We start from the raw sequence: 21,468 nt of genomic DNA, 5'->3' as shown, positions 1-21,468 counted from the left end.
TCACTGTGCCTATCTGTACTGTTCAGAATTCACCTTACCTGATACTATGTATTCATCAAAGCAATGACATTTTGACCACAGAGCAGTTTTTAATCTCCTGTTTTTGTAAATAAATATTGCATAGACCCATAATTTCCTAAAGCTTGTGAAATCTTAAAAGCAGATTTTTCAACAAACTAGAAAAGAAAGTGGTGAAGCATGAGTACTTTAAAAAACTGGTCTAGATCAGAGTGAATGGAGAGGAGGGGAAGATTTGTGGTGCTCTGAAGCCCACAAAAAACTCAAGGCTACACAGAGAATGTGGATATGAATGAGCTCACTCTGAGTCAGGGGTTCAAAACATGTATACAGTGATCATCCTATCTTTTAAAAACAACTTCTGCCGGGCGGTGGTGGCGCATGCCTTTAATCCCAGCACTTGGGAGGCAGAGGCAGGTGGATCTCTGTGAGTTTGAGGCCAGCCTGGTCTCCAAAGCGAGTTCCAGGAAAGGTGCAAAGCTACACAGAGAAACCCTGTCTCAAAAACAACAACAACAACAAAAAACTTCCATAATACTTACAACTGTGACTTAATCTGGGCTGATCCTTTAGGCAACTGGTTCATGTAGAGGTAAATGTTGATGTTCTGTTTCAGAGTAAGGAGATTAGAAGCTGGTTCTGTACAAAAGATTGACTTTTCCATCATAGCAGGATTTTTGCTATAGAAGAGTAGAAGCTGTCTATAAAAGTACCTAAAATAAATGTTGTAACTTTGTTGAGTAATAACATTTATTGTAGCTATTATATTAATGAGTATCATAACCAAATATAACATGAGCAATGCCTCTGTATGTCAAAAGCTTTGATATTGATAAGAGTCTTAACATAACTTTAGCTTTATCTAGTGAAAACTTAAGTCCCTCAAGGAAGTCCTCCCACTGGACTGCCCTGTAACTTGGATTAAAGTGTCATTGTTTGATTACTATTCTACACTGCACAGTTGAGTCTCTATTGTATCTTAGAAAGACCCCTGACTCCAGGTTGCCCGTTTCTTCCAGAGAGAGTTCTGAAAAGTCAACTTGCTGCCTTTCTTTTCTATCTAAACAAGTTCCTCCTGCTGTTTTACTGTTACCACCACCAACAGTGGCTCCTATTTCCAAGAGGACAGAGAGAACACAGAGAACATTACATTGTACTAAGAAGTGAAGTAGGTATCTTGAAAGATGGCAACTAATTTATAAGGGACTGACATTACTTTACAAAGCATCAAGACCTTAAGATATACTCTATTTATTCCCATTACCAGAAATACATAATTAAACACCAGTATGTAACTACGCCAAGCACAGGAATGGCACACTTGAGAAAAGCATTAAGAAGGTCAGATAATTCCATCAGCATCAAGAAAGAATGGATAACCATGAGTTGCAATGTCCTAATGGGCTTGCATCATAATGTTGTATATGTATGTATGTGTGGTTTATGTACGCAAGTGCACATGATAGTGCACATACAAAGGCTAGGGCAGGGTGATGGGTTTCTTCCTCAATTGCTCTCCCCTTTACTGCCTTTCAGGTAAAACAGGTCTACATTTGATTTTAGATATTCTGACAAAGAAAAGAGCAACAGTGAACATACAGAACTTAAACAAGAGTACCAGAATGTTAATACTGAAAAAGCTGGATAAGGACACTTACTTAGATTTGGATTAGATATTTGGTATAATGGAAGTTTGTAAGAAGTTTGATGGCTTAAGAGAATCAAAAGTTGGTGTATATTATGAGATGTAACACTCAATTCCCACTGTTAATGTTTTTATATATAGTAATTTCTAAAGAGAACATTCTTGGCCATTTTGAACCAACTGATACTCCTCCTTCTTGTTAAGGGCAGAATGACTGATCAGTCTGGCAGAAGAGAGGGGGATAGAAAGAGCTAGGTAGGTAGGTAGACAGACAGACAGAGTCAGAGAGAATTCTGACTTCAGCACCCTTCCTTCTCCTTTGATTTATCAGTCTAAAGCAGTGGTTCTCAACATTCCTAATTCTGCAACACTTCGATACAGTTTCTTATGGTTGTAGTGACCCCAACCATAAATTTATTTCATTCCTGGGTCTTGGGCATATACCCAAAAGATGCTCAACCACATCACAAGGACATTTGCTCAACTATGTTCATAGCAGCACTATTTGTAATAGCCAGAACTTGGAAACAACCTAGATGCCCCTCAACTGAAGAATGGATAAGGAAAATGTGGTACATTTACACAACAGAGTATTACACAGCCATAAAAAACAATGGCATCATGAAATGTGTAAGCAAATGGATAGAACTAGAAAAAAAATCATCCTGAGTGAGGTAACCCAGACCCAGAAAGACAAATACAGTATGTACTCACTCATAAGCGAATATTAGATGCAAAGCAAAGGATAACCAGGCTACAATCCACAACCCCAGATAAACTAGGTAAAAAGGAGGACCTTAAGAGGGACACACATGGATTTCCCCAGGAAGGGGAGAGGGTTAAGATCTCCTGGGTAAACTGGGAGTATAGGGGGTGGGGTGGGAACATGACAGTTTGAGATGGCCAAGTTAGGGGGAGGGATAGAGAAGGAGAGCAATGAAAAAGATATCTTGACAGAGTAAGCCCTCTGAATGAGGTGACAGTTGTGTGGCTTAATCTGTTTGTGGGTCCCCTGGCAATGGGACCAGGAGTCATCCCAGGTACATGAACTGGGTTTTTAGAGCCCATTCCCTATGGTGCAATGCCTTACTCAGCCTTGATGCAGGGGAGAGGGCTTGGTATAACAGCCTGTGTTGAATACCCAAGGGAGGCCTTACACCCTATGAGGAGTGGATGGGGATGGGATGGAGAGGAAGGTGGAGGGAGAGAGGGAGGAAGGGAGAGGGAACAGTGATTGGTATGTAAAATGAAAACAAAATTTAAATAAATATTTCATTGCTACTTCATAAATGTAATTTTGCTACTGTTATGAATTGTAATATAAATATCTGATATGCAGGATATCTGATATGCTACCCCTGTGAAAGGATCATTCAACACCCATCAAAGGGGTTGAGACCCACATGTTGAGAACCATTTGTCTAAAGGATGTATTGTTTATACTCTGCTAAATCACAGACTGTGCTTGGAATTTGTAACTGGAAACCTGTGCCTTTCTGGTGCTGCCTCTGGGTAATGTGGTAGTAATTGGCTCCCATAATCTCATAGGGAGTGGCACTATTAGGAGGTGTGGATTTGTTGGAGTGGGTATTGCCTTGTTGGAGGAAGTGTGTCAGTACAGGGGCAGGCTTTGAGGTTTCCTATGCTCAGGATACCACCAGTGTCTCAGCCAACTTCCTGTTGCCTACAAGATGTAGCACTCTCAGCTCCAGTACCGTGTCCAGTACCATGCCACCATGGCCACCCTCCCACTCCACCCTCACCCCCCATCCCTGGCATTATAATAATGGACTGAACCTCTGAAACTGTAAGCAAGTGTCTCTGTAAGGCACATGGTGTCTCTTCACAGAATTAAAAGACCTAACTAATACAGATAAGTATATCTAATTTAGAACTAAAATAAGAACAAGTTTACTTTGTGCAATATACTTTCCAATAACTTTGAATCATTCAAAAATGGTATTATAACTTTAAAAATATCTTGCAGAGCTCTTAAAACTTACTTCACAAGGAAGTCACCAACATCTACACAAGACATTGTAATTACCATAGTGAGGTTACCACCGTAACACAAAAGTATCAGGTGACTTGTATTCGAGGTTGTCCTATTCTTTGCTCTATTATGAGAATCATTCCACTTGTACACAGGGAAATGTCTTTATAGTTTTCTTTACTTTGGTCTGAGAACATTAATATTTGAAGGCTTTACTTACCTAAGGAGAGACCTTCTTGCTGTAACAACTGCATGAGTATCATGCAGCACCCTCCCATTTGGCTTAATGCACTGGCTGTAGTTGTATTCACCTGTGCCTACAGCCACAACTTCATGATGTCCAGCTGAAAACAGCAGCAAGTTGTTAGTTTTAACCTCCCTCTTTCATTGCTCAAATTCTACCTTTATAATAATTTTTAAAGATTTTATATTTTATTTATGTGTATGCATATATCTGTGTTTATGCTATGCATATGCCAATGCCCCAAGAGGCCAAAACGTGATGGAGCCCTTGCAACTTTACAAGTGATTATGAATCACCCAAAGTGGGTGCTGGGAACCAAACTTGGGTCCTCCAAAAAGCCAGTAGGACTCTTAACTGCAGAGCCATCTCTCTAGTCCCTATCCCCAATTTTCAGTCAGATAAAACTAATAGAAAACGCAGTTCCAACAGTCTTAGCATGTTTTTAGAAATGGAATTATATGTAGTTATCTCAATTTAAGTGGCAACTATCTTATGTCACAGTTCATTATCTAAATTTTTAATATAAGCAACAGAATTACCAAATAACCTTAACATTCAATATATACCACAATTAATCAGACTCCATTTACTATTCTACTTCTAAACACTCTATATGTAATGCCTCTAATTTTTTTCAGTCCACTCAAACTCTATAAACCGAATTAGTTTTTCTGTTATACTGAAGCTGATTTATTTTAAATAAAGATCCCTATGTATTTCTCAGTTTTTTCCATCCACATTTTGCTGTGTTCACACTTGAAATTCTATGCTTTGAATGCTTTTTTTCCTTTCACATCCTAATCATGAGTCCTGTCAAGTGTAGTGAGTAGTCATTGCTTTTCCTTCAAACCAACAAAATTTACCCTATCTTCCTTATTCCATCTTTTATTTCCATGTTGATGATTTCAGCTAATCTAGTCTCAGCCCTTTGAACAAAGTTCAATTTACATCTGCAACCTGCACCACTTACTAATTCAACAGAAATTAGAAATGTCCTGACATAGACGGGGCCTGCATAGATCCTAGGGTTAAATGTTGAAAAAGATACACTTTCACTAAGCATGCAGAAGACAAGGGAGGGAAGCTAAACTAAACAAATCCCTAATTATAATATGTGCTTTGAAGGAAACAAATATGGAACTGACGTGAAGAATAAGAGGTTATCATGCAAGGTTGGTGCTAAATCTTTTCCAGATAAGCTGGAATTGAAGCTGCAACCTAAGTGGGTAAAGGGCACCAACCTCAGAAGAAATCGTGTAAGGTATCACCCTGAGGAAAGAGAGACAGCCAGCACAGCTGCACTAGGAAGTGTGAGTGTATGCTCAAGCGTGTGTGAGGGTGTGCATGCCTGTGCGTGTGTTATTGTTCAGAAGCCAGAAGAGGATGTCAGGTCTGCCCCTCCATTACTCTCTGCCTGATCCTCTGAAGCAGGATCTCTTCCTGAACCTGGGGATCACTTCTTGGCTAGGCTGGAAGCCAGCAGCCCCAGCAGGCCTCCTGTTTGTACTCTGCTTGGAGCTAGGGTTACAGGCATTTAAAGGGAACACTCAGCTTGTTACATGGGTCCAGGGGTTAAAACTCTGGTCCTCATGATTGCAGACCAAGTGCTCTTACCTGCTATACATCTCCTCAAACTATTTCTTTTAAAAATTTTTTCATTGTGAAATGTGCACAGAATTTACATCAATGATAATAATCCGAGGTACATACATGACAAGGGCCTATCTACATAAACAACATACCAAAGCCAGAATATATTCTTTCTCATTTTTTAGCATGATCTTTTTCAAAAAAAAGTTTGTTTTTCTTGTTTTTTTTTTTGTTTGTTTGTTTTTTAATTCTCCTTCAGTGCCCTTCTCTACCGTATAACTTTCCACCTCAGCAGGTTCCTTTCTGCTTTAATGTCACGTGTATTCTTTTGCCCTTACTCCCTTTCCTTAACATTTATTCTGGTTTCCTCTTGTGGTCTCCTATCTAGTTTCACAATCTACGCCCACTCCCACTTATTTACGCACATGCACACACTAAAAGTTAAAATCTGCATATGAAAGGGAATGTGATTTTCTTTTTGGTCCTTTGTCAGATCATTTAACTACTTTCCAGATCCATCCATTTTCCTGTTAGTTTCTTACAACCCAATTAAAATAAGGCAAGGAAGGTAATGAAGTCAGAGACACACGAGTTACTGCAGGAGTGTCCACCTAATTCCCCTCAGATTTTACTAGCCCGCACACACACTTGTATCTCCTACAACGTTTATTCTCTCATCCTTCATACAACTTCATGTCACCTTCCAGAATTTCTGTGGACATGGAGACACTATTCTACTATACTACTTGAAGTGATGTTTTTATCCATTCTAGTTTATTATCATCTTCATATCATCAATTTAGATATGGATTTTCTTTTTCTGTTCATGGTCTTAGTTCTTAAACTCCAGTATAACAGCTTCAACTGTGATTATCTAATTCAGGTTTAACTTCCATCATCTTTTCTTTTGGAACTGAGGATCGAACCCAGGGCCTTGCGCTTGCTAGGCAAGTGTTCTACCGCTGAGCTAAATCCCCAACCCCCCATCATCTTTTCTTTAAAGTGGTTTTCAACCACTACACAAGAATTTACCTTAATTAAAATTTTAATTCACAGTATAAATTAGTAAATATAGTAAATTACTAAATTCTAAATATTGGGCTAAATTATTTACATTATAGTATTTAATTCAATTAACTCTAAAATGTACACAGGTTATTATTTCCATTATCTTTATTTTTTAAAATGAGAAGACTGCTGGGTGGTGGTGGCACACACCTTTAATCCCAGCACTCGGGAGGCAGAATCAGGCGGATCTCTGTGAGTTCGAGGCCAGCCTGGACTACCAAGTGAGTTCCAGGAAAAGGCGCAAAGCTACACAGAGAACCCTGTCTCGAAAAAACAAAAAAAAAGAGAAGAAAATTAAAACACAGAGATGCTAAGGATGTAACTTGCCCAAAGTAATTTTTGGTTGTAGATCTGTCTGGTGCTAATGTTCCCAATAATTACATACATCAAGTATTCCTGATGTATATATATTTTCATTATCAATCTTATTAAATCTAATTTTTAGTTGGCTTTTAAGCCATCTCTTAGTCTAGTACCAACCATAACTTATCAATCTAAATATATTTTATTTTACTCCTTTACATATAACAATACTGATAATACCTCATATTATCAATAAATTCATTTCCTTGTCCAATAAATATTTTTTTGCTATTCTTTTCCCTCACACTTCCCTCTCTCTAAAAATATTTCTTTTCCTCTACTCAGGGAAACCTCACTAGCATTTAAAGTTTCTGCCTAACTCTTGCCTGTTGCAGAAGATTTTCGTTCAGTTACTTTTCTCCTATCTATGAATTCTCATAACTTGTTTTTTGAAATAGGGCCTCACTATGTAATTCCAGGCTGACTCTCAAGTCAGGATCCTCCATCTCAGACTCCCAAGTTCTGGGATTACAAGAGTGCCCCAACATATCCAGCTTCTCACACATTTGCATGATTAAAATCAGTTTTTCGTGTTTCATCATCTTAGATTTTCAACTTATATATCTATATACAGAAGATATATGTATATATAAGATATATATGCTGTATCTAATATATATTTATGATCTAGGTAGGAAGAGAAGATATATATGCTGTATATCATAAAAATTCCTTAAGAATATATCAAATATCAAAAAATGTTTTATTGCAGAGCAGTGGTGGCACACAGCTTTAATCCCAGCACTTGGGAGGCAGAGGCAGGCGGATCTCTGTGAGTTTGAGGCCAGCCTGGTCTATGGAACGAGATCCAGGACAGGCACCAAAACAACACAGAGAAACCCTGTGTCGAAAATACAAAAAAAAAAAAAAAAAAAAAGTTTTATCAACATCTCTAATGCAACTTCAGGGATTAGCATGAAAGTACAACTCTAAACATTAAAAGGCAAGGTAAAGTTAAACTAGAACTGCAACATCAACATGTCCACAGGAACAGACTCTTCCATATAGCTATCTTTTCCGTCTCTGCTACACTGAGGCCTAGATTTGTAGATGGCAGAGCTTCTGGTCTCTATTCTGCAGCTCTCCATTGGCTCCTGGTCAGTCCATTTAATTTCTACCTTTGAGAGGCTTTGCATCTAATGACTCATCTCCCAGAAAAGATCACTTCAAATCAACGCATCACTACTGTCTACAGAAGCAGACAGTTAACCCTATTACTGAAGTATAGTTCAAATCATTGAGGTTTAATTAATTCTGCAAAGTAACATATGCCAAATATATGGACTTACCTCTTTCAATTATAAAAGCAGCCAATGAACTGCTACATTTCAGATATTGCGAGTGGGTAGAAATTAGTTGACTAAATGTTTCTTTAACAAGCTGTGAAATCTTGGCATACTGGACTTGTCTCCCTTCTAGAAAAAATAAAAAGCAGTACAAATTTGAAGAGCATTTTTCCAAGGAATGTTTTATTTTTGCAGTTATATTAGTTATTAATTTATAGAGACACATGGACAAATTTCCATTTTTTTTGTCATGGTTGTATTCAGTTGTAAAAGAATACAAATTAAGCTGGGCAGTGGTGGTGCACACCTTTAATCCCAGCACTCTGGAGGCAGAGCCAGGCGGATCTCTGTGAGTTTGAGGCCAGCCTAGGCTACAGAGTGAGTTCTAGGAAAGGCGCAAAGCTACACAGAGAATCCCTGTCTCAAAAAAAAAAAAAAAAGAATACAAATTATAGAGCTTTGTGAATAATTTCCTATGAATGATACATCAGTATCAACCTCACTACCTGAACACTCTGCTTATGTTTGCTGAACTCAGTCTAGACATGACATTCAAAATCATGATATACAGGGTATTTTTTTTTTTTTGCTGTACATTACTGTCTATGCCACATATTGCAACATACCACTTAATGACAATGATCCTCCTCAACTTATGACAATCAAAACACATTCATCATAGTCATCAAGACACAAATTACTTAGAATCTGCCCCAATGAGAATCACTGCAACCAAAAAAATATTTGTACTTCTGATATATTTCCATATTCCAACTAAAAGACTTCCTGACCTTGAAAAATGGTTCAAGTAATTCTCAGTAGTAACCAGAATCACTATAGAACAGCCAAGAATATAAATTAGTTATCCAGGAAGCTTGATTTATTTTTGTTTTTTAAATATGATAGTGCCTGAAATCGCAAGGCAGAGCCCTGGAGACCTACTGTTTTGTTCATTTACAACTGTGCATTGCTAATGAAAGGTCATTGTTCTAGAGGGTAGGAAATCGCAAAAGTCACTTCAGTATTTCTCAAAGTTGGCTGTATAGCACTGCTTTTGTTTCTCTGTTTTGTTTATAAGACAGTATCTCACTATATAGGCCAGGCTGGCCTTAAACTCACGATCCTCTTGCCTGGCCTCTGGAGCTCTGGGGTTATATGCATTTTCCAACATGCCTAGACCACTGAAAATGGTGTTTTTTTTGTTTTTTGTTTTTTAATTTTTGAGCTGAGGATCGAACCCAGGGCCTTGCACTTGCTAGGCAAGTGCTCTACCACTGAGCTAAATCCCCAACCAAAGGTTCTTAACTGATAAGTCTTTTCACCCTGAAGGCCTCTCTGCTGACGCAGACACCCAACTTAAATTGAATCAGACTGAATTGGAAAAGTTCAGGTTTAATGGGTAAAGCGTTCCCAGGTGATTCCCGGACCCCTCAGAGAGGAGACCAGGACGACAGACCAGAAGAACCATGAGTCTGTTTTTTCTGGAATGCAGCTTACATACCCTGTGGGAGTGGTCTTGAGCCTCTCTGGGAAGGGGCCAGTTGGGGGAAAGAGATGGGGAAGGAAGTTGAGGTAGATCTTCCACCAGAACATTCCAGACTCTTTGGGTACAGGGATGCCAGTGTGCCAGGGTTGAGGTGGAGCTCCCACCCAAACATTGATGTTAAATTGGTGAATGTTAATCATTTATCAGGTGGTTCATAGTTCATTTAATATTTTCAAAGAAAACTGAAATGATTTTGCATTTGTGCAATGCATGTATTTAAATGTATGACTATTTAATTTTTTTAATAAAATTCTCTTAATAATCATAATTTTCTAAAAGGCACACAAATGCATTAGCAGTCTCAGTACCTTGCAAGGTGGATATAACTTATTTTAAGTCCATTTTTCTGTTTTTATTTTCATTGAACTTGCATTTTTATTTGTTAATATTATTAACACTATACTTGAAACAAACCAGGTGAGTCATATTACAAAAAAAGATAAAGAGTAAAAGGACAGTCATAAAATTATAAAATTAAACTTTGAGTTAAAGCTAAGTGAACTGTTAGTGGCTCTGTTTATCACCCAGAATTCATGGTACAGAAAAAAAGCTTTCATTAAAATGTTTTTAATTATTCTTTTTTATAGAAGTAAAATATAGATTCATAAGTTCCCCTCTCCAGATGCAGAACCACTACTACCAATTCTCTACAGGTATTTTGAAACACAATCTATAATATGAACATACTTCATTGAAAAAATAAAACTAAGACTACGTTAAAGCGCACTCTTTGTATTTACTTAGGCATGAACAATGAAGGTGGCTGTTAATGTTTGTTTCATTCTCTTTAATCGTTCCAAGAGTGAATGTACTATATGGTTTGCAGTTTTTTTGTGTCTTTTTTATGATACAGAAAGTACACTGCAATTAGGTCCAACAGAATAAAATTATGGATATGGTAAGAAAATGTTTTGCTGCATATTAAAAACATCACAAAGAACCTTTGAGATGCATCACTGTGCCAATATATAAGGAGGATATAGCTCAGTAGTAAAGTGCTTCAAATGTACTCCTGGGCTCAATCCTGAACACCATAAAAAACAAAATAATATGCCCAAATAGTTCTTCTCTTAATTTAAAGATTTATTTTTATTTATGTGTGTGCATTCTGTTTTTCTGTGTAAATGTGCATGTGTGTGAGGGGGGACTCATGGAGACCAGAAGAGGATGTGGGATCCTCTGGAGCTGGGAATTATAGGCAGTTGTAAGCCATCCAATGTGGGCGCTGGGAAACATACTCAGTTCCAGTCCTCTGCAAAAACAGAACACACTTTAACTGCTGAGCCATCTCCAGCCCCCTTGGAATGAATAGTGAAAGAAATAATATTTTGAATATAATCAAATCAAATAGTTACTAAATATCCCTCTCAGCAAATGAGTAAAAAAAAAAAATGAGCAAATACAATATTGTTTTCCCTATAGATGTGTACTAGCTATTGAGGGAATAAAACAGCATCGCAAGGTATTAGGAGTAATGAGATGAAACCATGACACACATAAAATATGTTCACAATATCTTTTAAAGATATTTTATCCATTCGTCAGTTGAAGGGCATCTAGGTTGTTTCCAGGTTCTGGCTAATACAAACAATGCTGATACGAACATAGCTGAACTAATGCCCTTGTGGTATGACTGAGCATTCCTTGGGAAGAATGGATAAAGAAAATATGGTACATATACACAATGGGGTACTACTCAGCAGAGAAAAACAATGACATCATGAGGTTTGCAGGCAAATGGATGGATCTAGAAAAAAATCATCCTGAGTGAGGTAACCCAGACTCAGAAAGACAAACATGGCATGCACTCATTCATAGGAGGATACTAGATGTAAAACAAAGATGACTAGACTGCTACTCACAATTCCAGGGAGGCTACCTAGAAAACGGGACCCTAGGAAAGACCCAAGGATCACCCAATGACAGAGATATGGATGAGATCTACATGAATAACCTGGATGTGAGTGGGGGTAATGAAGGGCAAGTTTCGAGGGAAAGAGAGCTTAGGGGAGCAGGAGATCCCAGCTGGATCAAGAATAGAAAGGGAGAACAAGGAATAACAGACCATGATAAATGAAGACCACATGAGAACAGGAAGAAACAAAGTGCTAGAGAGGTCCCCAGAAATCCGCAATGATACATCCACTGTAGACTACTGGCAATGGTCGACAGAAAGCCTGATCTGACCTAGTCTGGTGATCAGATGGCCAAACACCCTAACAGTTGTGCTGGAACTCTCGTCCAATAACTGATGGAAGTGGATGCAGAGATCCTCAGCCAGGCCCCAGGTGGAGCTCCAGGTGTCCAATTGGCAAGATAGAGGAGGGACTGTAAGAGCATGAATTATTGAGACCAAGATTGGAAAAGCACAGGGACAAATAGCCAAACTAATGGAAACACATGAACTATGAACCAAAAGCTGAGGAGCCCCCAACTGGATCAGGCCCTCTGGATAAGTGAGATAAGCTTGAACTGTTTGGTAGGCATCCAGGCAGTAGGACCGGGACCTGTCCTTAGTGCATGAGCTGGCTGTTTAGAACCTGGGGCTTACAGAGGGACACTTTGCTCAGCCTGGGAGGAGGGGACTGGACCTGCCTGTACTGAATCCACCAGGTTGAATTGAATCCCCAGGGGAGTCTTTGCCCTGGAGGAGATGGGAATGGAGGGGAGGGGATGGGGGGAAGGTGGGGTCGGGAGAGGGGAAGACATGGCTGATGTGTAAAATTAAAACACAAATATAATAAATAAAAAGGAGAAAAAAAATACTTTATCATGTGTATGTGTACATGTGTGTTGGGGAGGGGTGTTGTATATGTGAGTGCAGGTACCTGTAGGAACCAGAGGTATTGAATCCTTTTGGAGCTGGAATTACAGGCACTTGTGAGTGACCTGCTATGAGTGCTGGTAACTGAATTTGGGTCCTCTACAGGAGTAGTAGACGATCTTAACTACTGAGCCATCTCTCCAGCCCTCTTATGCTACTTCTTTGACTACAAGTTGCTAACTAACTTGAAGTGATACCCATTATCGTGACAACCTGAATCTATTTTCAGAGCCAGTATACCACTGTTCTCGTGAAATACAGTCTATTAGAAATGTACTGCAAAGCAGACAGACCTTGATAACTGCTCAACATGAAATCTTCAGTACATTTTTTGTGGGTCTCAAATCTTTATTTTTTTCTTCAAAAGCTTTAACAGTCAATTCCTATTTTAACCCCATATATTTGTTTGCTCGCCTTTTTCTGACATTTGGCTCCAAAACTGGACTCTAGTTTTACATTATTAACTGTATCCTTCTAACTTACAACTATGACAGGTTCTCCTAGGGTAATGTGATCTAGATCTTTTACCAAGTCTTTGAAATCTATCCCCTTGATCATTAAAGACATTTAGAGGCTAATAGGAATGGCAAGACCTTTTCTACCATAAGCAACCACTCTTGCAGACTGGGCCATCAGGGATGTTCATGAATGCTTACACCACTTAGGTCAAGTGACCATACCTATCTCTTAGTGGATTTTGTCCTTTGAATGTGCCTATTTCCCTGGTCTGTCCATGCAAGCACACAAATAATTGAGACCTTTTTTCTTTGTCTTAGAAAGAAGACTAGAACAGCGAGGCCAACTGGAACCAAAGTTCTCAAACCCTAACCTCCAGGCCTAGAAAAATGAAATGAAAACCCTTTTAATCTTACAAATGCCTTAAAGTATGAAGTGTCTCTCAAATATCATCAGTATAGAAATTAAGAAGAATTTCCTGCCTTCCAGGAGACAATAGGCTATGATATAATTGCTTTACATTATTGAATATAACAATCATGATAAAACAATGCAAGTTCTGATTTAACAAACACTTTCTATACACCAGAAATTAATGTATTTTGTGCTTATCAACTCAATCCTCACAATAATTAGATGAGGTAATTGCCATAATGGCAATTTTAAAAGTGAAGAAATTAAAGTATAATTAATTAGTTCTTGGTCACATAAACAGTAATCTCAACTGAAGTTTTATACACACAAATATATATGTATATAAATATATATTTAACCTCATTTATACATATATAAAATGTGTATATTTATATGTATATATATACATGAGTTTTAAAGATTTTATTTTATGTGTTTTGTCATCATGTATATAGGTGTACCATGTACATGTCTTATTAACTTACCTCTTTATTAAAAGGATCCTGCCCACCAGTATTTCATGTGGTTCTGACAACTGAGACAAAGTTCTCATACCATCTAGGAAAGCACTCTACCACCAAGCTATGCCCAAGACTCTTTTCCCATTTTTAGACAAGCCTCACTAAATTGACAGGCTGCTTGGTGGACTGGCAAGCCTTGAACTTGCTATCGTCTTGCCTCAGCCCCCAGAACAGCTAGGATTTATATATGGGCTATACCATCGGAACTCGCTAAAATCCCTTTTTAAATCTTTCCTCTCCAACCTCATTTCTCTCACTACAAGCAATTTTTAAAGAAACATTTCCCCTTTAATAGCAGCATAGAAGGTCTGAATAAAATGTTAAGGTACATTTTCATATCTGTGCACTTTAATTTTTCATTGGGTTAATATTCTAAAAAGATCATATCCTACCATATTGTACTTTTGAAACATATGCAGCTTCGGGTTTAACAACAGGTTCTGCAGGGATAGGAGGAGGTCCTGTAAATTAAACAAAGACATAAAGAGACAATGAAGTGGCAACCTTAGAAAGAACTGAGTCAGCACTTTACTGTTCTGCAGTAACAGTAATCCAAAAATGCACTCCAAAAAATAGCAACCCAAGAATGGCAATACATAATGGTTCTATTTTCTTTACACTTCTGTCAACTCTGTCATTATCAAATACTCACTGGCTCAGTTGGTCTTCCTATTTTGACATTTGTTGTGCAAACTAACTTCTGAGTTTCCTGATCTTAACAGCACAGCCTAGCTTCCTTTGTAAAAGCTGCACCATTCTGAAACTAAGCTTACTTCAGATACATGGGAACAATCTTCTGTTTACAATAATACTTTGTAAAACATTTAAAATTAATGTTTTATCAAAATGAGTAAAATTACTTTAAATGCTTCTTTTAGGCTTTTAATAGGACAGTGCTACAAATTTTCTAATAATATTAGTCCTATTCTTTGCAAATGTTTTCCAGATCAGCCCTAAAAGCTACAGAGCACATGAAAAGCAAGATAATGACATTGGGACAGAGGGACACAAAAGGAAAAAGATCAGGAAGGTTTAAATGAAGAGGCTCTAGAAGCTAAGGCTTTTTGACTTAGTTAAAAGAAAACAAGATGAAAACCCGGTTAAAGATACAGAGGCAAGTAAAGACAGAGGAGTGATGTTACCTGACATCTCACTCTGGAGACACACACTCCTGGACTTGGGAAAAGAAAGTTGAAAACTCAGAAAGAAGGATTTAAAATCCATTTACTCAAGAGAATACGGCTGAAGCAGAAGGAAAACTAGAGATACTAAATTCTGCTTATTATGAACAAATAATCTCAATAACTAAAACAAAACTGTACAAGGAAAACTTCATTATAAAATACCAGGTACAAATAGCCAAAGTTGAAAAAGAATAAAAATAGATGATTCATATACACAAATTTAGAAACTTATTCCAAAGCTGTATAATCAAAACAATAGGACAGCAATCAGAACTGTATTACTGGCATAAGGACTTATACACAGACCAGAGAGTTGTTTTTAACAGGGGTGCCAAGGGCATTTTTTTTGACAAATGCTCCCATGAAAATTAATATTCATAAGCAGTAGAATAAAGTTGTACACTGGCTTCTTATACAAAAATAAAATTTTATAAAAAATTTGTAAATGTACTAGCTAAAACTATAAAGCTCTAAAAAGAAACCACAGAGGGAAACTTCCTGACACTGGATTTGGCAATAATTTCTTGGGTATGAAACCAAAGATTACAGACAACAAAAGAAAACTGGATTTATCAAAAAATAAAATGTTTTATATATCAAAGGATACTACCAATAAAGTTAAAAGGTAACCCACAGGATGGAATGTTTTTATTTGTATATAATGTATCTTATAAATACCCAGAATAGACAGAGTTTTAAAAGTTAATAACAATAGAATTAGTTTAAAATGGAAGAAATGACTTGAACAGGATTTGTCTCTTCTCCTTAAAAAGATAATGTCCAAAAAACACAACGTCATCATCATCAATAGGGAAATTTAAGTCAAAACCACAAAAGATACTACCTTACATCCTTTACTGTGACTACTGGCAAAACATCTTTTTGTGATGAAAATGCAAGATCATTGTAACTATGAAACACTTCAGCAAACAGCAACTGAGAAAAATTATTCAAAATCTAATTTTGTAGTTGTTTGGTAATCCTTCATTAAGTCTTTCAGATGACTCCTTCTGGAAAATGACACATTCAAACACACTGTAGTCAGTTCAATTTACCTGCTGGTTCTATAACTCTTGGCTCAGCCTCATCCAGTTGTAAAAGCTCATCAAGAGCTAATTTTGCTGCATTGGATCTAGATTCCTTTTTATTTTGTCCCAGTCCAGTCTTGTACTGAATACCATCCACCACAGCACAAAAAGCAAAATATGGTCCCATAACATTACCTTGAAAAAGAACCAAGAATGAATGCTACAATAATTCACAGATATTCTTGCAATTAATGTCTGAATGTTAGGAAAATATTCCAGTATAAAGTTCTAGAAAACTATTTAGTATTAAATTATCTAATTTTAGTATAAACTCAACTTTGTGTAGACCAATTAGGGATTAAAATTATAGTTCTAACAGCCCCTAAATTAATTCTGTGAGTTCAAGCAGCTATATTGGCTACAGATATAATGCAAGCAATAAAGACAGCTTCAGAATACAGTATAATGTATAGAACTGGTTAGCACTCAAGTATTTACTAAACTTCTTGAGAGGTAATAAAATATTTGAAGATTTCAAGAAGTATTCATATTTAAAACTTCAATACAAATAAAATTAAATTTCTCTCATCTTTGGATGGCCCTATTAATTTTATAAGCTCCAAATTATAAGAGATACCTTTGAAGACACTTTGTATACCCATTAAAGTATCATAGTAAGCAACTAAATCCATTACCACTCAGGAAAGGGAGGGTCAGAGAACATACAGGAAGGAACAAAATAAGAAAGAGAAAAGGTATCTTCATGAATTGAACTGAAAGCCCATTCTTCCACAAATTGTCCAACAGGATTACCTTTACACTATTACCTTTACTTGGATTTTGTATTTGCCTCATGAAAAATGAAATTTAATCATCTTCTAAATTTACAGGTAGAACATTTTAATGTTAGGAATCTATACTAAATTTCTAAATCACTACTTTTTGGCTAGGGACTGTCATATTTTCTCACAACCATTCTACATTAATTGGTTTTAAAAGATACACTCAAGATTTTACTGGGAATTTAAATCTTTATCTGGCTAACCTTGCTTTTTCTCCCTTACCTAATCATCTCTATTTTTCCATCTTTACCTGTATTTTTTATCTAAAATACCAAATCAGGGAACATTTTACATTCTTAACAAGTGGCTCAGATGATTCTTAGGTATATTGCATATTAAATTTGTTAGAAATGTTCTGTATTAAAATGCCGAGCTTTGAACCTCACATTGTTTACAACACAGGTTCACAAACATACTGAATCATATTTATAACAAAACGAACACCACTGGCAATCTTCAGACCAGTGAAGCATTTACACTGGGCATTTAAAAAATCTTTTTACTAATAGTTTACATTTTCTAAGGCTTATCTATTTGAGAATAGTGTAGGAAAGCTAAGAAGTTAAAGACTGAGACCACTGTTTACTTTATACTACAGTGCACATTTTTTGTCATGTTAAGTTTACTGGTATTTCACCCAAAGAAACTTCTTAAAAATCTTCAGAATTTCCATATGTTGCAAATCTTTGAGATACATATAGAAATATACAGGCAAAGTTGCAAAATAAGAAACAAAACTCTATGCATGCATGCACACAAATATTTTAAAGCTGTGTTTTTACTATCACATTTTTAGTCAATGCTGCTTCTTTTTTTCTTTTTCAAGACAGGGTCTCTCTATGTAGCCCTGGCTGTCCTGAACTCACGCTGTAGACCAGGCTGGCCTAGAACTCACAGAGATCCACCTGCCTCAGCCTCCCGAGTGCTAGGATTAAAGGTGTGTACCACTGTCCAGCTAGTTGATGCTTCTTAAAAGTACCTGATCTCTTATTTTCCCAAGTTCCTAAAGTTCTTACTTAGTGTCCACAAAATAAAGAGATTAGAAGCCTCTTTGTAGTCTTAACTGATTATACTCCTGTATCCACCATCCACAAGTACAACACGGTAAGAGGCTTTTTCGGGTTTAAGGGAGAGTAGAAGAAATGACAGACAAGTCTGCACAAACAACATCAACCACAGGAGCTCTTTTCTGATCAAATCCTTGAATTTCTGGGGCCAAATTTGACCACATTGTTTTCTAGGAATCTCAGTCACAGAATGTTTCTTACACTTCAGGGTCGATCGCTCACATCGCCAGAAATGTGTCTTTATTGTACAACTATTTGCATCATAAAACACTCATTAGCCCTAATAATGCATATCATAAGTGAACGTAGAACCACTTATATGCCCTACTTCTATGGGAAAAAATGCTAGCACTGGGATAATTAGACATAACTTCAAACTTGCCTGTTGTTACAGTTTCCTTAAGGTCAAGCTGAACACGCTGCATTTGTGCATACTGGTGCAAGGCTGACACAGGATTTATCTCTCCACGTTTGTATTTCATTATAAATTCTTTAGGTATTTTTTTTGGAGGAAGGACAGGATTTGAAATAGATGAAAGACCTTTGGAAAGCAATGGCTCTGGAAAATTACCTAAGAACAAATGTTTATACTGGTCAATTTGGTTTAAAGAAAATGAGCAAAAGTACTAAATCCTTCTTAAATAAGCATATCTTTCCCTCAAGTTCCTACTAGACAGTCTGGGCACACATATAAGCACAACCTGCTATTGTAAATGTCTTTTGGCACACTGAGGACACATTGTACTGAAATCTTAATGATAGAAAAAAATACTGGGACTTTAGTGACATTTTCAGAGAGAAGTCATTTTTACAGATGTTCTCACTAAGGCCTACAATGGATAGAAACGACATAGATCTGGTTTAGTTGGGACTGCAATCTAGTTTGTGCTCTAATCTGCTGCTATAATGCCTATCCCACTGAGTCATTGAAATTACTCCAGTTCAACCTAAGGTTTACATTATGCTTGCCTCTGCTTTATATTATACTAAGTGATCTATAGAATACAAAGTACTTATTAGCCTAGTTCTTTCCCTGACACCTCATCACCTCATGGGCATGGGCGTGTGTGTGTGTGTGTGTGTGTGTGTGTGTGTGTGTGTGTGTGTGTGTGTGTGTGTGTGTGTGAGAGAGAGAGAGAGAGAGAGAGAGAGGCTTTAATTTAACAGTGAAGGCGGAAACTAAGAAATGCAAGGTTAAAGAGTTCTACAGGTCATCTACTGTATTGTAAGTCACAACTACTAAGTCCAAATGTTACAGGGCCAGAGATGACAGACAGACAGACAGACAGACAGACACACACACACACACACACACACACACACACACACACCACACTCCAAAAAACAGACGTTGCACTTATTGGCAACCTCGGGATCTTAGTGTACCAAGGCACTTCTACAAATAAAAAGGAAGTTGTACCTGTCACTTGTGTAACCTTGGATGCCATATTCGACAGGCTGCAACTTTCGGAGGAATAACCGGTGGGCAGAGTGACCGTCTGAGCCGATGACTGAACTGGCAAGTTCTTTTTCAGCATCTGAGCAAAACTGGGGACCCTGGAACTCTGAAACCAGTCATTGTTTCCAGAAGTTTTCTCACCTGTTTAGGATGAAATTGGCAGAAAATGAAAATCCCGGGTAAACAAGTTCCCAGAAGGAGGAAGAGGAACCCACGAAAACTTTTAAATCCACAGATTTTGTTCCCACATACACACATAGGCTCCCACGGCTACTGCCAAATCCCTCTTTAACTGACCTCAAAGCTGAGTTGTGTTTTAACAGACAATGAAGTCTTCAATATGCCTCCCCCAAGCTCAACTACAAAAGGGAATGGAGAGACCACGCGTGGGTGTGAAAAGAAAGACTGAGGGGCCTCATTAGCAAGGTCTAGAGAGATGCGATCAGGAGAGGACAGAACCAAACGGCGGCGCCGCCCGGCCGGCCAGCGCACCCCCGAGGCTGTCCTTCGCGCCCTCCCCGCCCAGGCTCGCAGGCAGGTGGGCGGCCAGAGGCAGGCCGAGCCGAGGGCCCGGGACCGGGGCTCGTCGGCTGCCGCCCGCGGTCGCCATCGCTGAGCTGCCACCGTCCACCTCTCGCCTCAGGCCTCTGCCGGGCACGCGGCCAGTCGCGTCTTTCAAAAGGCCCCTCGTGCTGACCCTGAGGAGTGGGGCCGGCGCCCCCGCGGTGCCCGGCGTCCAATCAGCAAGGACCCCCGCTCTCGGCCCCGCCCCTGCGCCCCTGGCGCACGCTGCGTAGCCTGGTCCAGGTCAGGGCGAACGCTGCGCAGGTTCCAGGCCTGGTCTCTATCCACCCGGTTCTCCTGGCCATGGCGTGTCTGCAGCTGTCTGTCTCTGTGGAAGACAAAGTCCCAAGGTTCAGCCTCTTCTCCTACCCTGCCCCCCTCACCTGCTCATGGGGCTGCTTGTCCTCACCCCAGTTGTCCACCCTTAGTGTGACCCCAGTCCTCACAGAGCATCGCATGGCTGCTTATCCGCGCCTCACTGAGGGTGACCCCTAACCCTCACAGAGCACCATGTGACTGCTGATCATCAATCACATCAGTCGTCTACTCCTAGTGTGCCAGCCCTCACAAAACACCAGATGGCTGCCTAACCCTGCCTAAGTGCTGTACCTAGGAGGACTTCCCCAGGGTCCTTCCAGGCAGCCAGGGATACCTGAGACTTGTTTCAAAGACACTTCTTCTCCAGGTAGGAACTGAGAAGGGCCCAGGGCTTAGACCTTTGACAAGCAGAAGCTCCACTAGTGTGGCCCCAAAGAACCACAAAGTCAGATGTGAGACTGGAAGCAAATGGCCCTAATATCTGGGTGACTGATTCCATCCCCCCCCAAATACACACATTTTTTTAGCCTTTTTTTTTTCTCATAAAAGTTGAAAGGAAACCTAACCAAGTTGTTAACTGAGAGGTAATTGAAAATATTTTAAACACTAAATTACCAAGCGTTGGCATGCAATCAAGAAGGAATTCAAAGTATTGAGTTTTGTTAGGACAAAACTTATATTTTGATGCATCCACTCTTTTATATGTATGGACAGGTTTTCTGAAGAATGAGGGCTATTTTTAAAATTAGGGGAAGAGAAAAGGACAATAGGATTAATGGCCATTTACCTAGTGTAGCAAGAAATAATATTCATCCACAAGTACGTAATGAAATCGAAGACAAAACAATCCCATTCTTGTAAGTAACATTTGCAATAAGTATTTTTCTTTAATTATTATCAAGATGTCTTGATTAGTTTGCTTGAGCAAAAGCCCATTAATAACTAATAATCTAGAAATTTTTGTTGATAAGAATAAAGATGAGAATAAAATGTTTAATAACAAAATCCAGTTATATTAGGGTCAAATAGTAAAGTAGA

The 21,468-nt window shown here is 38.4% G+C and overlaps 1 protein-coding gene across 1 annotated transcript in view; it reads right to left on the bottom strand.

The window, feature by feature from the left end:
• Positions 1-20,197, bottom strand: part of Adad1 (adenosine deaminase domain containing 1) — a 40,696-nt gene extending 20,499 nt beyond the window's left edge. Inside the window, exons 1-8 of the mRNA XM_036190844.1 lie at positions 20,041-20,197; positions 19,510-19,689; positions 18,472-18,660; positions 16,208-16,375; positions 14,361-14,429; positions 8,211-8,336; positions 3,877-4,000; positions 561-731 (exon numbers count right to left, since the gene is read on the bottom strand). Coding sequence (XP_036046737.1) covers positions 561-731; positions 3,877-4,000; positions 8,211-8,336; positions 14,361-14,429; positions 16,208-16,375; positions 18,472-18,660; positions 19,510-19,689; positions 20,041-20,158 — 1,145 coding nt within the window. The 5' untranslated portion in view covers positions 20,159-20,197. The remainder of the gene's footprint in view (positions 1-560; positions 732-3,876; positions 4,001-8,210; positions 8,337-14,360; positions 14,430-16,207; positions 16,376-18,471; positions 18,661-19,509; positions 19,690-20,040) is intronic.
• Positions 20,198-21,468: the final 1,271 nt, after the last annotated feature.

Source organism: Onychomys torridus, chromosome 6 (genome assembly GCF_903995425.1).
Source record: "Onychomys torridus chromosome 6, mOncTor1.1, whole genome shotgun sequence".
Classification (NCBI taxonomy): domain Eukaryota; kingdom Metazoa; phylum Chordata; class Mammalia; order Rodentia; family Cricetidae; genus Onychomys; species Onychomys torridus.
This window is presented reverse-complemented; position numbering and strand designations above follow the sequence as displayed.